This window comes from Python bivittatus, unplaced genomic scaffold (assembly GCF_059951505.1).
Source record: "Python bivittatus isolate LINGU-HERP-01145 unplaced genomic scaffold, Pbiv_v1 ctg000330_np1212, whole genome shotgun sequence".
Classification (NCBI taxonomy): domain Eukaryota; kingdom Metazoa; phylum Chordata; class Lepidosauria; order Squamata; family Pythonidae; genus Python; species Python bivittatus.
Window position 1 is genome coordinate 62660504 of NW_028277058.1, and position 18346 is coordinate 62678849.

The window sequence follows — 18346 nt, forward strand, 5'->3', positions numbered from 1 at the left end:
TCATCCCTGTTCTATATCTCAGCAATCTGTTGGCTGAGACTGCCCAAGAGGGTTAGCTGAGCTGAAACAGATGAGCAACCTTTAGGCCCAGCACGTTGTTAGGAATCCAGCTGCTAAACCAAGGATGAACCCAAACAGTTGGGTTTGCATAAGCAGCAAAGGCCGAAGAACTTAACTAACCAAGATTAAGATGTTGCGCAAGTGCAGCTGTCCTTTAGTTGACTGGGTTAAGCAGGTGGCGTCACCATGGCCAAGGCGTGTTCCTGTGTGTGTCCTTCAGATACAGACTACTTCTCAGTTCATTTTGAGGCAGGTCTTGCTGGAACCTAACCCTGCAAATAGCTTTAAAGATCAGCAGGGATGGCAAGCTGCGGCCCTGCGGCCCAATACGGCCATCAGTTAAATTCCATGTGGCCTTGGCCCAATTTTAACACTCCCCCCCAGGACATTGATTCAGTCCTCTGATAAGTGTTCCTGTGTTTTCCTGCAATTAGATGTTTGGGAGAGAAGGGCTGGATTCGCACAATAGGCTTAACCTGCCAACTGAGAAGTAACTTTCCGGGTTCGCGCAATATGCGGAACCATACGCTAAATAAATGGGCTGGGCTTGCACAGTGTGCTAAACCCAAAAACAACTAACAAAGTTAACCCTAATCTTGGTTAATAGGTTGTGTAAATGCAGCTGTGTGGCCTTTAACAGAGCTGGTCAAGCGTGGGGTGTGAGGACAGGCCCCCCCAAGCCAGTGGGGTCTTTGTCCACCCCTTTCCCTTGCGGACGATCACGCCTCCCCACGTTCCCTGCCCCACGTCCCTCGGACCTCACCGTGGCACACAGGGCAGCATTGTCCGGGCATCCGGCGAGGGTGGCTGCAGGGCGCCTGGAAGCAGGGCTTCTTCGTGCAGGTGACGGAGCCGCCCAGGCAGGAGCAGAGACCGCAGGCGTCCTGGGGGTCCGGGAAGTCCTGCCCATTCAGGTAGCGCTTGGAGAGGTATTCGCACCCTTGGGATCGCGGGAGAGGAGACACTCAGAAGCACCCCTGGGTGTCTTCCTCCGAGGCCGTTGCATCGGAAACAGAAGGGGTGGGTGGCCCCACGAGGACTCTCCTGCTCCAACCGGGATTCACCATGCTTTGCAAGAGGAAATGGCACCGAACCTTCTCAACCAAGGCCCGCTGGATCTGCTCCCCAGACTTTCCAGCCCGGTCGTCTGGACTCATCTGGGGGGCGGGGGGGGCAGGCTGGGGAAGTCCACACACAGGCAGGAGGCGGGTGAGGACTTCAGGAAGAGGTGCGTCTTCAGCTGGGCTGCTTCTGGCTTTGGAGGTCCAGCCCAGGAGCGGCGACCCTCTGAGTCCAGCTGCCTGGTCGGCTGGTTTGGGAAACGGGGCCCAGCGGGGTGGCCGTGAGGGACGGGGTCGTGGGAAGTCCTGTGGGTTCTGGTTGGGCTCCACTGGGAAGTCGGATTGTTTCTCTGCCCTTCCTCAGACCAGGCACGTTCCTTGGAGGCGGGCTCACCCCCCGCGCCCTCCCGTCCTAACATACCTTCACAGCTCTTGCAGCAGGGCCCGGGGACCGGGAACGCGCACTCGACCGGAGGGCAGGTCTTGAGCGTGCAGACGACGCTCCCCTCCCAGCAGGAGCAGAGGCGGCAGGGGTCTTGGGGGTCTGCCAACTGCTCTCCGTTGGGCAGCTCTTTGCCCTGGTAAAGGCAGCCTGGGAGGAGGCAGAGAAGGCTGGTGAAGCGGAAGAGCTGGTGGGCAGGAGACCATCCGAGGTGCTGGCACAAGGGACGCCAATGACGTCATCTGGCAGAAGCAGCGTCATTGGGGCCATCCGTGTGATGGCGCCATCCTGCGCTTGATGTCATCACCCCCCACCCCGGATAGCCACGGGGGCTTGGCTAACAGGCTGGGACAAGCAGGGGGTGTCTCTGAGCATGGCAGACCTCCGTTCTTTTATATCCTGCTGCTTTGTGTTAATAACACAATCCCTGCCCGTGGCAACGGCTCCCCGTTTGTTGCCATGGGCCGTCGCTGCCTGAATCGTAGACCTGAATAGAGAAACAGGGATAGGCATGGCCAGCCTCACCTGACTGCTCGGGGCCTAGAGAAGCCACGCTTGTGGCAGACGGAGAGCTGGAAAGCCACAGATGGGGGTGCAACCCGCCTGGGAACCCTTGGCTGAAGACGAACGAGCGACCCCTCGAGGGCTGGGACTTTGGGGGTGGGGAGAGCATCGGGGAGGGCAGGGGCTGCCCGTTACCGTCACAGGAGCGGCAGCAGCCCTGTTGCAGCGGGTGGGAGCACTGGACTGGCGCGCAGGGCTGGCGCTGGCAAGTGATGGTGCCATTAGCGCAGACGCAGTTCCGGCACTTCTCTGACGGGTCGTAGAACCGCTCCAGGTGCTTATAGGAGACCCCCAAGTACAGGCAGCCAGCCGGAGGGGCTAAAAATAGGGAGGGGGCTGTTAGAGGGGTGGCGGGGCCTCCCCCCTCTGGTGCTCCTGAAATGCCTCCCATCCCCTCCATTTGGGGTGGCAGTCCTCCCCTTCAAAGCCCAGCCGTTGCGGGTGAGGCGGCCAGGGGAGGGCCCTACCTGGACACTGGGGGCAGCACTCTTGGGGCTTCACGAAGGGCTCGGGGCAGAGCAGGGGTGGGCAGCGACGGGAGAGGCACTGCACGTGGCCGTTCTGCAAAGGGAGGGAAGGGAATCCCGCTGGCATCTCTCCTTGCAGGCTGAGAAGCCCCCTTGGCCGACAGGCATCCCGAGGCCGTGCAGTCCAGCCCCGTGCCCCAGGAGCAGCCGCCCCATCTCCCTCCGAACTGCTCCGAGGGAGGCTGCCATCTTTGCGGGTCCTCACGGTGGCACTCACAATGCAGTGGCACTGCCGGCAACTGTCAGTGGGGTGGGGGAACTCTGCCCCGTTGGGGTACTCCTTTCCGGCGTAGCTGCAACCTGCGTAGAGTATCAGCGGCATCATTTTTGCGGGAAGAGGAAAAAAGGATGCAAGCTGGGTTTTTTTTCGGGGGGGGCATCCCAGAGCGGGCACAAGAATGATTTTAATTCAATGGTGTTGCTGTTTTTCTCTAGAGCACTGCTTCTCAACCTTGGCGACTTTAAGATGTGGGGTCTCCAACTCCCAGAATCCACCCATCTGAAAGCAGGCTGGCTGGGGAATTCTGGGAGTTGAAGTCCCCATCTTAAGGTTGCTAAGATGGAGAAATGCTGCCCTAGAGGAAGCGGGTGGTCAGCAAGGAACGGGGTCATCTGGGAAAAAGCATGGTGGTCCGGAAGCTCCGCGCGAGGCTCTGCCGGTCCTACCGTTGCAGTTGTTCTGGCAGCAGGAGCCTGGCAAGGGGTGGGCGCAGAGGGGAGCCGAGCACTTCCGGGGGGTGCAGATCAGCGCTCCACCAGTGCAGACACAGGCCTGGCACGGATCCAGCGGGTCAGGGAGCTCCTCTCCCTCTGGCACCACGTGGTTCTCGTGAAGGCAGCCTAGACCGGTGGGTGGGGAGGGATGAGAGAAAGGGCAGTTAACACCCCCCTGGCCACTCGGCTCCCAGTGGCTCCCAGTGGCTCCCAGTGACTCCCAGTGGCTCCCGGTGACTCCCAGTTACGTATTTCGGGAGACCAAGGAACCGAGAGGATAGAGAAGAGAGCAGAGAAACAGCCCGGGCCCCTTCCAGGAGAGGAAGCGCTCCTGGGGGAGAGGAAGGGGCTCTGCCTCTCTTGAGGAAGGGGCTCAGCTTGGTTCTGGATGGGGAAACCCCTCCCTGGAAAGAGAAACCCATGGTTTGGGGGGAGCTACCATCATGCAACCTTGGAAGAATATCTGGGAACTTCTGTTGGGCAGATGGGGCCCCTCCTGCAAGGGCGGTCACCCTCCGACTCCCAAATGGCTGGAATCGGGCTAGCCAAGCCCCCTCTCCTCCACACCAGCATGGCAAGGTGGGTAGCCAGCCCTTTTCTGCATCGAGTCTTCCCCCCAGGAGGCCCGCCTGGCCCCTTCATGGTTTGGGGTTCCATTTTCCTGCTGAGATGACCTAGGTTGGGAGTGGCTTTTAGAGCAATTCAAGGACTGGCAAGTAGTCCAGCTGTGGCTACTGGCTTTGGCGTCTCCAGCAAGCAGCAAGTGCCGCTTTCTGGAGAAGCTGGTGGCCTCCATGGAGGTATCAGGCTGGCTCATGGGGAAAAAAGAGTGGCTGGTCCTTCAGCTGGATGCGCCAGGACTTTTCTTAGGCTCGTCATAATCTCCTTGATGCTTCAACGGTGTCAAGAGAGGAGCAATGTGGCCCCCCCAATGTCCCCAGCACCTTCTCCATTTCCTTGTGGGAGCTCAGCTCAGCTATGGCTGTGAAGCCAAAGGTCCCATCTTCTTCTCTACCGATCTCAGAGCCACTGAGGGAAAAACAATGATGGATCCCCCACCTGGCCCACCGACCTTGAATATTATTCCTACACATGGTGGAAAGAAAACCTTCTAAACCAGTTATTGCATCTTTCTATCACTCTGGCTGCAAAGTCTGGAATTCCAGAGAGATAAAGCAAGAGGTAGAAGGTGCCCCATCGATTCTCTTCAGTGACTCACCAGGACATGTGGGACAGCAGGATCCAGGCCTCTGCTCTGGGTGGGGGCAGGTCACTGGCGGGCAAACAGTGGGTGAGCAATGGACTGTGCCACCCTGCAGGAAGGGACATAGAAGGAGATCTAGACCAATGTTTCTCAACTTGGAAGTTTGAAGATGGGTGGACTTCAACTCCCAGAATTCCCCAGCCAGCCACCGTGGTTGTTAAGTGAATCACATGGTCATTAAGCAAATCACATGGTCATTAAGCGAATCCAGCTTCCCCAATGAATGTTTTTTGCTGGAATTTGCTTAATGATCATGTGATTCGCTTAACAACCATTGTAAAAAAGATTGCAAATCGCAATCATGTGACCGTGGGGGTCGCAAAGCACTTTTTCCACAGCCGTCGTAACTCCGGACCATCATTAAACAAATGGTTGTTAAGTGAGGACCACCCATACTTTCTAAATGGATAGTTAAATTGAGATGGTGACTTTGACCTTTTTTAAAAGAAAAATTAACTCTCTCCCTTGTTCCAATTACTAAACTGTTCACGGCATAAATAGAAACCTAAATGAAGGAAGCCTCTGAAACACTTTACATGGTTAATATTAGCCAACGTAATTGTGCGATGTAGTCCTTGGCTCTTTAAATGACCTGGATGTTGTGTTGTGTAGCACCCTGGGTGCAACATGGCCAGAAGGAGAGCCCAGCCAGGTGTCTGGGAGAGACCCTAATGACATCATGTGTGTCATCACGCAAATGACACAGATGATGCACTGGGATCAGCCACATGTGGGTCACGCCAATTACATCCTCTGTGCTGCACGACGACATCGTGACGCGCCTGATGTCCCTTGCCTCCCCCTCTGCGGATGCCCACAAGTATAAATTTTATTTATATTTATTTCAAATTTGTCGCCGCCCATCTCACTGTGGGGCGACTCTCGGTGGCTTACAGTAAAAATAGAATAAACGTTAATTAAAATAAATAAATAAATATTAATGAATGAATTAAAACGTGCCAAAAAATAAATCTCAGATGAGCGATCACCAAACCAACACAGGTTCAGTTTGGCGCAGCGGCTTCAGGGTTTGGGCTGTAAAGCAACTTTGGCGGGCAGAAGGGTTTGGGGGCACCGCGGGGCATTCCCCGGCCGGACCGGGTGGACCTCACCGTACACCGGCAACTCTGGCAGGGACTGTCCAGATCGGTGAACTCTTGGCCGTGGCTGTAGAGGCGCTGGTGGTAGGAGCACTGGTGGCAGCGAGGACAGCAGGAGCCTTGAAGGGGGCAGAGGGAGAGCGGGTAAGGCCCGTGGCGCAAGGGAGCCCCTTAGACCACGGATGAACGTTCAACGGCTGAATGCCCAGTCGGTGAGAATCGAGAGTCGGAGGATGGAAGAAGGGGCAGGGGGTTCATTAGAAACTGAAACGCAAGAGGTCTCATTGTGGTTTAGTACAGTGTTGCTCAACGTTGGCAGCTTGAAGATGGGTGGACTTCAACTTCCAGAATTCCCCAGCTGGGGAATTCTGGGAGTTGAAGTCCACCCATCTTCAAGCTGCTAACGTTGAGCAACACTGGTTTAGTATAATATTTTTTTAAATGAATGCTCTCTTTTTCTCTTTTCCTAAAAAGCCCGCTTTTCCCTCATTTTTTCCTTTGATCTTGGCTTGACTTTTTCCTGACCACCACAGTGCCCACAGGTGCCCATTTGCGAGTGCCCTAATCCTTTCCTCTCGGCTCCCTCCTTCTGGGATCCGAGTTCAATTCTGTCTATCCCAGAGGCGAAGGCCCCACAGTTTTGGGGGGAGACCGAGGCACTCACCGAGAAGCCGGGCCGGATGCTGGCAGGCGACTGGGGGGCAGGGGAGGGCGTGGCACACCGTCTCCCCCAGGAGGCAGGTGCAGACGCTGCAGGGGTCTCCCGCGGGTGCCCACTCGGTGCCATCCTCAAACTCCAGGTTCTCGAAAACACACACTGGCAGTCATCAACAAGAGAGCGGGGGAAGTGGGGGGGGGTCAAATTGGGTTTCATCCTGGCAACACAGCACAGGCTTGGTTCCCCCCCCCCCCGCCCCCGGTATTTCACAAGGCATTTGGGAAGATGCCAGGGGCTGCGTTCACACAAGATGCCAATTTAGTTCCTCGATCCCTGCTTGGGGTCAGTTGAGGATCCCAAGAGTTCCAGAAAACAGGTTCATTGGTGGCCAAGTTCTGTATGTTGTGTGAATGCGGACACAGAGTGCAACATCTGCTGGGCTTTGAGGTAATTTAAGGATGACTCCCCTAAGCCGGAAGGGAGCAGAAGGAGCCACTAGCCGCGTGGCCTAAGACATCGGAAGCTCCCATTCAGTGAGAGCCACAGTCTCGTGCGACATGCCAAATTGCAGCTTGTTCAACAAACCTCAGCCAGATGCATTTGCAATGACACCCTAAACCAGTGTTTCTCAAGCTTGGCCACTTTAAGCTGTGCGGACTGCAACATGGCTGGCTGGGGAATTCTGGGAGTTGCAGTCCGCACAGCTTAAAGTGGCCAAGCTTGAGAAACACTGCCCTCAGCCATAAACCACAGTTTATGACCCAGAATGGCTGATACTTAGCACAAGCTCAGTCCAAACCAAAAAAATACTTCGAGGTCACGGTTCAGTCTGACAGATGCAAAAGTTATATGAAAAGCCTGGTTGATGTTCCCCGCGAGACCAACCCAAAAAGGATTCATTAGTGAGATGGGCGGCTAAGAAATGATGCAAATAAATAAATAAATAGCCCTGATGGCTTCATTAACCAATTCCTGATGCTCTGGAACAAGCCCTGGAGATGACTCGGGCAAGCCAGCCAAGCTGCACGCTGCAAATTCCCGTGAGGTCGCAGTCCAATCTGAGCTGACTCAGCTCCACGTGAGGAAGTGCGCAGCAAAGAGGGCACGGGGTCCTCTCTGACACTCACCTGGGCATACGGGGCAGCAGCGCTCTGGGTCCTGGAGCGGCTGGGAGCATGGCGCTGGGGGACAGAGCTGCTCTTGGCACCGGACGTGCCCGTCCTGAGTGAAAAAAGCAAAGAAAGGGAGGAATGGGAGTCCTTGGCCAGGGTCGGGCGGGCGCATGACGCGGCTGGCCTGGTTCATCATGACTCAGACCCAGACAAGGAGTTAATTCAGGGACCAGCTGTTGGGGGAATGCAACCCCCTCCAGGAATAAGGGTCTTCTGAATGCACCAGGGCACTGCAATTCCCTCCCCACTGGTGGGGTCAGGTGCCCGCTCTCTAGATTAGAGATGCGAGGCTACATGGGATGGGTGAGTGGATGTGGGGTAAAGCTAGCCTGGGGTTCAACTTGCAGCCAAGCGGCCCAAATGGGGCAAACTGGATCCGGGCTGTCTCCTCGTCTGCACCTTCTCCAAAAAGCTGATGAGAAGACTTCCACTGAGTTGTCGGTGTTAAAGCAGTGTTTCTCAACCTTGGCCACTTTAAGACGGGTGGACTTCAACTCCCAGAATCCCCCAGCCAGCAAGGCTGGCTGGGGGATTCTGGGAGTTGAAGTCCACCCGTCTTAAAGTGGCCAAGGTTGAGAAACACTGCTGTATACCCAGGTCAGCTATGCTCTTGATGGCATCTGAATACTCAGGAAGAGCTGTATAGCTGTCCTCACCCCTGTCCCCATTTGGCTGACGAGGAACTAGTAGCATTTTAAAATACTGTTAAGTCATCTTGGGAAAATAGACTTTAATGCAGGAATTAAACTTAATAAAAAAAGACATGGGTGTGTGTTTGAACCAAGACGCAGGGAAGGTGGCACGGAGCCCGGCCCTTGACTGGCACACGGCCTGATGGTTCAGTCCCCCGCCCCTCCTGCCCGCTGGCCCATCCTCCACCACTCACCAAGCACTGGCAGTGCAGACAGGGACCCCGCTCGGCAGGGGGAACGGTCTCTTGGTCCTGGTACAACCGTCCTTCGAATTCACAGACTGGCCAAGGGGATTCAGGAAAGGAAAGGAAGAGGGGGAAGGTGAGGGTCAAACTCTTCCGTCCTGGCCCTAACTTCGGAGTCGTGCTAGGGGAAGAGCGGGGGGCTTCCGCATCTCCTTGGGCTCCGTGGTTATTTCTGCTCCTGCGATGGATGAGGCCACGGGGGCAGAGGGTAATGGCGCAGGACGAATTGCTCTCACAAAGAAACCCGTTTGGGCAATGATCTTTCACATAAAGGGAAATAGAGATGTTAGGCTGGTAAAGAATTCTGCTAAATTATAGAAAACTGATGATGGGTTAGTAAGGTAGCCCTCTGACAGATACCCCAAAGCTAGTGGAGAAACTCTCTAGGTTTGATAATATGCCTTTAATGCAGTATTTCTGAAATTGGCAGCTTGAAGATGGGTGGACTTCAACTCCCAGAATTTCCCAGCCAGCATTGCTGGCTGGGGAATTCTGGGAGTTGAAGTCCACCCATCTTCACATTGCCAAGGTTGTGAAACACTGCTTTAATGTCTGCACAATCCCTTTACTATGTTCTATTTCAGTGAACTTTCACATTCTTACCATGTCTTCTGAATAAGATAAAATGAATATACGTTTGCTTCGTCCTTTCCTTTAGCATCCTTCGGAATGCAGATGAAGATAGACTATTCCTGGCGTGGAGGCTTTATTTGGCACACTCAGCAAATCTCGAGATATTAGTGTCAAATGCGTTTCGGAAGAAGTTTCAACTTCCTGGGAAAAACCTATAACCTGCCCAGTTGCTCTGCCACCCCAGCTGGTCCCTTCGTGGACATCCCTGGGGGAGGAGGATGGGAAATCTGCCAGGGGAGGGAGGGGGGGCAACTCACCATCACAGGTGGGGCAACACTGCTCGGGACGCTTGCCCGGGTGGCTGCAGGGGGTGGGCGGGCAGTTCATCCGTCTGCAAGAGACCTCACCAGCCTGTTGGGGCAAGCAGATGCCTGGCGTGACCGTCCCCACTCGGGACAGGCTCAGCCCCCCCAGCCAGTAGGGCTCAGCCCCCCCAGGCAGCAGACTCACCAGGCAACGGCAGCGCTCACAGGGGTCCTCGCTCTGCACGGCGTCGCCACTGCGGTACTCGCGCCCTTTCCAAAGGCACCCTGGAAGTGGCAAGGCAAACGGGCTGGGAAAGTCTTCCCCGCAGCCCTGGCCGGGCTCTTTTCACCAGCAGGGGGCAGCGCGGAGTCGGCAGAGTTCTCCCCACTTTCCCCACTGGGAGGGAGGCCTCCCACTGCCGTGCTGATGGGGTGGGGGGGTGATGAGGGTGTCGGGCAAGGCCTCCATCACTTCGCTTTCCCTCCCCGTGATGGAGACCAGAAGCAAGAAAAAGGGGTTTTGCTATACCAGCTCCAGAATATTTAATCAGCACACAGGGAACCCCCCATTACCAAGGACCACCTCTTTTTCCAGATCTGGGAGACTGGAGACATGGGGTGGGGGGGTCAAGATGGCAGCGACGACTGTGCGGTCAAAGCCCTGCACCCTTTTAAAATGTGTCGTGCGCGACACGCGTAAAGAAGGCTCAAGGCTCTGATTGCACCGTTATGACGCCATCTTGACTTTTTGGACCCCCACAGATGCCCCTGATAGGGGCCACAACTACCGCAGGGCAGTCATTTTTCTCCAGCAATATTATCAAGTCACTTCCCTGCTGGTGACATCTGGCATCCCCCAACCGCATGCCAAAATAACCCCACGGAAGGAAGACCAGCTTGAACCACTGAACAGCGTCGGGGGGGCTGGGCTGGGCGGACCCCTCCGATTGCTGTGGGGGGAACAGCGGGTGCCTCTGCGCACTGCAAGACTGCCTCAAGTCTTTTGTTCCCACAATCTTGCGACTCTTCTTTTAAAACACCTGCCGGGAACTCGGCGTTCTTTCACTCTTTACCACATTCCCTAAGAGACCGTTTTGCCCACAGCTCTCCCTAATGCGTGGTTTTAAAATAACCCCACAAATGTATTGTTTTGGTCCAGCTGCCCCTAATATAGGGGGGCGGGTGGTATTGGGGCAGGCGGCATTCACAGATCCAGGTTCGTTTGGGGCCACGTTTTCGCTTTGGGCATGTGGATTTCTGAGACAAGAGTAATCTTCGCTACGCAAGTCGGTTCCCCTGTGCAAAATCCGTTGGCAAATCTTGCCAGTTTGCTCCCACGGAGAGCCCTTCTTCGGCAGCCTTGCCTCTGGGGTCCCACCCCAGTATTTAGGGTGTAGGTTCCTCTGAAGAACCACCCAACTCCTGCGGCTCTCCTCTTGAAAATAAAATAAACGCTTTCTGTGTAAGGGAAATGGGAAGGAAGGAAGATCGCAGAAGATGGTCCGACTTCTCAAGGGCAATTTTGCCATCTGCAAAAGGCATTCTCTTCCTCACACCCATCTGCCGTCACTTGCATCTTGGGTTGTGGCACAAATCACATAATCTGTCTCACTTGCACGTGAGGCCACAATGCACGATGATGTCATCCTGGCTTGTCCAGGATGATCTCACCATCTTTCCACCCAGAGTCCTTCCCGCTGCCAGGACTCCCCATCACAGACGTGGCAGCAGGTCCCTGGGTGAGGGCAGGGGTGCGTGTGTGGCACAGATAATCACGTAATCTGTGTCATTTGTACAATGATGTCATCATGGTTTGCCTGGAACGCCTATGCCCCCCCCTCTTTCTGCCCAGAGGCCCCCCCCTCCCAGGACTCACCATCACAGACAGGGCAGCAGGTGCCTGGGCGAGGGTGGGCAGGGTGGCGGCACAGACTGGCGCACTGCCTCCATTTGCAGATGGCATTGCCTTCCTGCAGCAGAGGGGGAGAGAAGGAAGAAGGGGGTCCTTGGAGGTGTGCAAAGAGATGTGCCTCCTGGGAGGGGGATTCGGGTCAGGGATTCAGCTGGCCACCCCCTGTTTTCAAAGAGGTCAGGGTAGCAGGGAGCAGCACCCCAGGGTTTCCTTGGTCCAGAAGCCAGCGAGATGCGAGACGGGGGGACAACTGCCTGTACCGGAAAGATGACCACGCAAAATGCACGGAAAGGTAAAGGTGGCCTTGAATCAAGTATGACTCAGGGAGGTCTGCAGAGGATGGTCAAAAAAGTCAAGATGGAGCCTGTGATGGTGTGACTGAAACTCCCCGTTTTTTATTTAGTGATTGCAATTGGGACTGGCCACTCGGTCGTTAAGCGAAGCGGTTGCTAAGTGAACCCATGACGGTGCTTACAATCTGACTTCAGCTTTCCTTGGCTGCAAAGGTTGTAAATGCGGGGAATGGTCACAAAGTGACTTTTCCATCACTGCCATAACTGCGAATGGTCGTTAAACGAGGCAGTCACTAAACAAGGATGACCTGTACACCATCTTGTCTCTTTTGACCCTAACCCTGCAGGCTTCCCTGACTCCCACCCTGTCCCTGTGGTCTTTGTGGCGTGGCTTGGTGCCTTCCACCTTTCCTGGTGGCTCCCACGCATGTCCCCAACCTGCTTAGTTCTTGCAGGTCAGCCCAACTCGGCCAGGTGCTGCCCTGCTGTTGGCAGGTAAAGTCTCCATGGGCTGAGCGTGACGCTGGGGACTTTGCAGACTCAGCCCGAGAACCTCTGGTGAATGGAAGTCTGAAAGCCACGGGCGGAGAGCCGGGCACTGCCGCCCAGCCTTCTTGGGAGCAAACCTGGCACTTGCACTTCAGGCAGGGCTCCGTGGGAGGCGTCCACTCTTCCCCGTGTTCGTGTCTGGCGGTTCCGTCCACACAACCTGTGCCATGGAGGGCAGAGGGAACACTGAATACAGGTAACCCCACCCGGGGTGGAAAAGTGCATCCAGGATAAGGGAGGGCTGGAAGGAAGGCGGGATGGAGAGGGTTTCATTTCTGGGCGGCCCCCTCCCAACCGATGGGGACGCCTGTCACTTTAAGAGCTGCAGGACAGGGGACCATCTGGAAGGACACAGGACCACCCTTGTCTTCCATCAGTGTCTAGAGCAGTGTTTTTCAACCTTGGCCACTTTACCATGTGTGGACTGCAACTCCCAGAATGCCCCAGCCAGCATGGCTGGCTGGGGCATTCTGGGAGTTGCAGTCCACACATGGTAAAGTGGCCAAGGTTGGGAAACACTGTTCTGGAGGGGGGTAAAGGCACATTCTTCTGCAAAAGCTCTTTTCCCCTTAACTCCAGCACTGCTGGTAGCCTCAAATTGAGGGACCCCCATCTAGCAGACTTTGGAGGCCACAGCAAAATCAGCCCAACCTGCTACACCTCTGTGCAGAAGTAAACCCCCATCTGCCATTTTACACATGTGCAAAGCACATCAAATGTACACGCTTAAAATTCCATTCTGCTTTCATGGGTATCTGGATACCCCGTCTCCCTTATTAGTGTACTCACTCAGGGAGGGGGGCGTTGCAGAGGAGAACTTCTCCATGGGCAAAAGATGAAAAGCTGCCCCCCCCCGGTTGCCTTCACTCTTTCACAATTAATCAGCCTGGAACACAACTGCCCTCCCCAGCACCACACTCCGGGGGGACTACGGCCTGTTGTTCACTCTCAGCCCAGCCTACCACACAGGGTTGTCGTTCTGGGCCAAAACGGGAGGCGGGAACACTGTGTGTGCCACTTTGGGTTCTTAGAGGAAAGGTGGGAGAGAAACCTAATAAAGAAATGAGAGGCTCACCCTGGCACTGGGGGCAACATTGCCCGGGCACTTCCTCTGGATTGGAACAGTCCAGCTCTGGGCAAGGGATCTGGGAGCAGACACGTTTCCCATCCTGGGGAGAGAGAGAGAAGGGACTGAGCAGGCTCAAGGAACAGTTTAATGGGGGGCTGGTCTTATTTGGGGAGCGCAACCAGAAATCCCTCACCAAACCCTTTCTTCTATGCGTCCTTTTAAAGTGGCTTCTCTTGACTTGATTCATCTGAATACTGGACTAATGATTTTCCGGTGTTCCACACATAAAAAGCAGGTGGAGCTTTGATCTCCATCTTGACTTTTCTGACCATACTGCACAGGCACCCGAGTCTGGGAAAACTAACCACAAATCAAAACTAGCAAGCGTCACATAGGGCGTGACTGCAGCTTTAACTGATCTGATGCAGCCTGATCAGGCAGGCAGAACCAAGGTAGCCCCCGGGGCCCGGGGCCCGTGAAAATAAATATTTTAAAGCAGAAAGCACTAACAGGAAGCAGGAGTTGTTTATGTTCAGGCCTTTGGATGAATATTGATTTATTTTCAAACCTTTAATAAAAAACAGGCAAGGAGCAGACAAATCTGAACGCCCAACCCAGGATCTTACTGGCACCCTAGGGGCGCAGCGTGAAGACTAAAATTTAATAATTAGGACGAGATGCAACAGACAACGTCGTTAATCGGCAGCAACAACTGATTATGATGACAAAATAATGCACAGAATACCTTATTTACTCTTCCCTATTTCTTTGTAGGGCCATGAAAGTCATATTGTGGCTCTGAAGGCCCTCAATTCCTCTGGAGAAGGCAGTGTGGTAGAGCAGGTAGAGCAACAGATTCAGGGCCCACTCAGCCGGAGGATCCCCCCCCAAATCCCTCGGGCATGGTCCTCACAAAACTCACTTCCCTCCCCTACTGTGGGGAAGGAGCTGCCACAGAAAAGGCGGGGGGGGGGTCCCCCTGGACAGAGCCCCCCCCCCCAGGCACCTGGCAAAGCATGCCACGCCTGCTCCCTTCCCAACCACAAGAGCTGCCAGGGTCGGAGCTCTGCACCTGAAGCAAGCTTCCCTGCTGGCAGCGTGCCTTGGGTTCCATCTCCCATCATCCCCAGCCAGTATGGCTACCAGGTGTGTAGCCCAAACCTGGAGGGCAGACTGAAAGCATCCATGGGTCATGCGAAATCAGCAGTTTAGCAACCGAGGGAGGCGCCTCTGCTCCATCTATCTCTGGGCCTGGCAGGACAGACTGGCAGCCAATCTTTTCCCAGGGAGAAGTTTTCCAGCCCCTCCTGGAAATGCTGGGGGGGGGGCGGGGGGGACACAGACCCTGGAACCCTCTGCATGCACCACGCCCTGCGGCTGCCCCCTCTTCTGCTGCAGAGTTGCGCAGCGTTTCAGCCCAGTCCCCCATCACTCACCAAACAGGAGCAGCGTTGGCATCCGTCGGCCGAGGTGACCTGCTGCCCAGGTTCCAGGGGATGCCCATCCAGCTCGCACGCTGAGGAGACAAGATCAGAGCGCAAAAGGCCAACTTGGAGATAAAGGGTAGGTGTGTGCGCACGCGCATGTGTGTGTTACCTGCAAAAATCTGGATGAGGTTAGGTGGCTGAGAAGGACTACAGAAAACTCTCTGCTGTCCCCTGATGGCAGCTGAGATTTTGCACCTGGGATCTGGTACCAGAGGGGAGGCAGGTGGGCTGACCTGTGCTGCTCCAAGGGGCAAATGTGGGGCCAAGGATGCTGCCCTATGCTAGCCCACAGGATGAGCCATTCCTATCCTCCCCTTCTCTCTGCTCTGAGAGGACTTGCACGGGAAGACCTGAAAGACCAGGCTGGGGACAGATGGTCGTGGAGAACATCTGTCTATCTGGTCACTAAGAGTCGACACTGACTTGATGGCACATCGTCCATCCATCCATCCACTCACCCACCCACCCACCCATCTCACAGCTGTGGTGGGGGGTGTGGTTGGACGAGATGCCTTCCATTGGAGGGCCCAACGCAGCCCTCCCCACCCCATGCCAAGCCTCCAGCCCTGGGATCCCACAGAAGGAGGGAATGGCTGGAGAACCAATGGATGTGGTGGGTGACAGGTGACCAGTGAAGCATGGCTTGGGGTCTTCTAACCTGCTTCGGAAATCTGGGCCTTGGCTGAGTTAGGCTGTGCGCCCACAACTTCTTAAAGCCTCAGACTGGGTCAAGAACACACACGCTCCCTTCCCATCACCTGCTGTGCCCAAATCGGGAAATGATGGCCTTGTGGTCCGGCCTGGACGTGCAAAGAGAGCGGCTGGTTTGTGGTGCAAATGGCCCCAACCCACCCGGGTTCAGTCGGAGGTGGGGGGCAGATTGGAGCTGACCGCCAAGGGCTTCCAGATCTCTGGGGCGATCACAACTCTGTGAACATGATGCCCGCTGTTGCGGGAAGACATGCCGGCCTTCTTCCTTTGCAGAAGCCCCAGTCAAGGGAGAGTCTCGTGCCAGGATGAAGATTCCCTGGTGGTCTCCCTCCCCTCTGAGCACTAACCAGTTCTGACCCTCTTAGCTTTCCAACATTGACTTCACTGCGCTTGCTGAGGCTCTACCGGTTGTACCAACCGGTGCACTGTAAGAGACTCACCGGGACAGGTGGGGCAGCACTGGCCTGGCTGCAGGACGGGCATGGAGCAGAGGGCTGGTGGGCACTGGATGGGGTGGCATTGCACCAGGGTTCTCTGGAACAGAAAATGGAGGAGGGTGGGGAGGGCGTCTTTCTCACTCCCCCCCAGAAAACAAGGCTCCTTCTTGATCAGACCACAGAGCATCTAGTCCAACCCTCTGCAACAGGGTTCCTCAACCTCAGCAACTTTAAGATGGGTGGACTTCGACTCCCAGAATTCCCCAGCCAGCCATGCTGGGGAATTCTGGGAGTCGAAGTCCACCCATCTTAAATTTGCTGAGGTTGAGGAACCCTGCTCTACAATGTGCAGGATCGACCTCCTAATATGATTTCCACTTATCATCAATTATTTTGTACTCTTCGATCAGGAAGCCCTACTTTCCTAAAGCCAAAGTGTGTGTGTGTGTGTGTGAAATAACTGCAATTAACACAGTGAGGGAGAAGCACACTCCAAACATGCTCAGGGGAACTGTCATACAAACAGTCTTAAGAGGCCTCCTTCGCTACTGCACGGTGGCTGCGTTCACCCAACCTGCTTAACCAAAGGCTGGACCTGCCTGACATGCTAATCTTGGTTAGTTTTAATCTCAGTTAGTGTTTTTGAGTCTTAGCATATGGTATGAATCCAGCCCACGTTGTTCAAAGCCGGAACATGGATTAATTAATTAATTAATGGATTAATTCAGCAACCAGGCATGTTATGAGAACGCAGCCAATACGTGGTGGGTTCCTACTTAATTATACCAACCGCTATAGAGCGATTAATAGATAGATGACCATGAACTATATGACAGGGTTAAAAAGAGCCTCTGAGTCCAGAGGCAGTCTACCTACGGGCAGCAGATCTTGGGAGGACAAATAGTTTGGCCCTGCTGCTTCTGCTTAGCTTACGGAAGCTCTCCTGGCCTCCAGACCTGTGGGGACTACAAGTCCCCAAATGCCCGGCCAGTATGGCTTATGGGTTTCCCTGAGAAATCTGCTGGCCACTTAGAATAGGTTCTACTGAACAGGCCCGGGAGCTGCTTGGTTCACCCAAACCATAAATGAGGGTTACCACCGCATAACGTTATGAGGGCTTCACGTGAAGGCCTGGTTTCCCAACCCTTGGAGCACCAGTTGCGCAAACTGGGCCAAACTGGGTGTTGCAGGGCTCCCTTTCTGCACTCCCTCCTTCGGGGTCCATGTGCTAAATGCTTTGGATGCCAGCAGGGCCTGGTGCTCTTCCCTGGCGCCCCGGGGCCAACTCACCAGGCAGGAGCAATTCAAGCAGGGGTCAGAAGCGGCCACGAAGACGTCTCCGTCCGGGTGCTGCTCTCCTTCGTACTCGCAGCCTGAAGAGAGGCGGGCAGCGAAGATCTCGGTGCGCGGCACCTGCACCCCCCTCCTCACGGGGACCCACTCCTTCCCGTTTGCCTTTTTCTTATTTCAGTTTTTTGTTGCACACCTTGCATGTCTGCACAAACCACCCCCAAACCCCCTCAAGCATCACTGGTCGCTGGTGCAAAGAAGGAAACGGGTCTGCTAACCCACCGAACACACCTGATTCTCCCCCCCCCGGCACACTTTATCTTTTATCGTTTGGGGTAGCCCACCGCCCGTACACTATGTGGGGGCAGAGGAGAGGACCTTTGAGAAGGCACGTGGAGACCGCTAGTTAGCAAAACACGTCCTCAGTCCAGGGAAACAAGACGGCGTGAGACAGAAGCCCAAGAGGGTCCCGCCTTGACTCTCTTCCGTATCAGGGGGAGGGAAGGGAAACGTCACCAGGCTTTCAGGATTCTGCTATCATGGCCCAGATTTCGAAAAGCGGAGTTCTAGTGTTTCGGGTGGTGCCTATTTCCTAACCTAGTCTACCTCGAAGGGCTGACAGAGGAACACAGTTGCAGCTTTCGTTCTAAGATGAGACTGGAGGCCCCGGGCTTTCCCCTGTACCCCACATCCGCTCTTACCTGGACGGCAACTGGGACAGCACTGCCCAGGTGGCGTGTAGCGGTCCTGGCACAAAAGCTGCGGGCATTCAGTCACTTGGCACCGGACTGTGCCTGCCTGGCACCATCGGAGAGACAAAGCAAGATTTACCCAAGTTAGCTAAAGTGGCACCTGGACAGGAGGGAGGGTACTGGATGTTCCTCCCTGACATCATCGGAGGGCCCAAGCTGGGACAAAGCGGGCTACGGAGCTGGCCTGGCATTCCCAGTGCCTCACAGATACTTTGGGAAGAGGAGAAGGAAGTGTCAGTAATGGAGTGGGCGGCCCAGATTTTGTGCTGTGACCTCTGAACCTGCCCCCCCTCACCTCACAGGTGCAGTGGGTGCAGGGGTCCTCCAGGAAGCCGTCTCTGTCCTTCAGCAGATGTCCCTTGTACAGGCAGTCCCCACACTCTGGGCAACACTTGTCCCCAGGGGTGGCAGGATGCTGGCACGGCGCAGGGGGGCAATCTTCCACTTCACAGGTGACTCTGCCATCCTG

The 18346-nt window shown here is 55.3% G+C and overlaps 1 protein-coding gene across 3 annotated transcripts in view; it reads right to left on the bottom strand.

Moving 5' to 3' along the window:
• Positions 1 to 18346, bottom strand: part of KCP (kielin cysteine rich BMP regulator) — a 61081-nt gene that overhangs the window by 21302 nt on the left and 21433 nt on the right. For all 3 annotated transcript variants that reach the window (XR_015796306.1, XM_088141475.1, XM_088141474.1), the window contains exons 7-27: positions 18173 to 18343; positions 17827 to 17923; positions 17126 to 17208; positions 15839 to 15932; positions 14637 to 14716; positions 13207 to 13300; positions 12209 to 12291; positions 11254 to 11347; positions 9583 to 9662; positions 9390 to 9483; positions 8449 to 8534; positions 7518 to 7611; positions 6397 to 6549; positions 5745 to 5851; positions 4588 to 4681; positions 3321 to 3494; positions 2872 to 2954; positions 2595 to 2688; positions 2263 to 2445; positions 1543 to 1713; positions 824 to 1000 (exon numbers count right to left, since the gene is read on the bottom strand). Coding sequence is in view for 2 of the 3 variants with exons in the window: in XM_088141475.1 (XP_087997601.1) it covers positions 824 to 1000; positions 1543 to 1713; positions 2263 to 2445; positions 2595 to 2688; positions 2872 to 2954; positions 3321 to 3494; positions 4588 to 4681; positions 5745 to 5851; positions 6397 to 6549; positions 7518 to 7611; positions 8449 to 8534; positions 9390 to 9483; positions 9583 to 9662; positions 11254 to 11347; positions 12209 to 12291; positions 13207 to 13300; positions 14637 to 14716; positions 15839 to 15932; positions 17126 to 17208; positions 17827 to 17923; positions 18173 to 18343 (2386 nt within the window). In the remaining variant the exon portion in view is untranslated. The remainder of the gene's footprint in view (positions 1 to 823; positions 1001 to 1542; positions 1714 to 2262; positions 2446 to 2594; positions 2689 to 2871; positions 2955 to 3320; positions 3495 to 4587; positions 4682 to 5744; positions 5852 to 6396; positions 6550 to 7517; positions 7612 to 8448; positions 8535 to 9389; positions 9484 to 9582; positions 9663 to 11253; positions 11348 to 12208; positions 12292 to 13206; positions 13301 to 14636; positions 14717 to 15838; positions 15933 to 17125; positions 17209 to 17826; positions 17924 to 18172; positions 18344 to 18346) is intronic.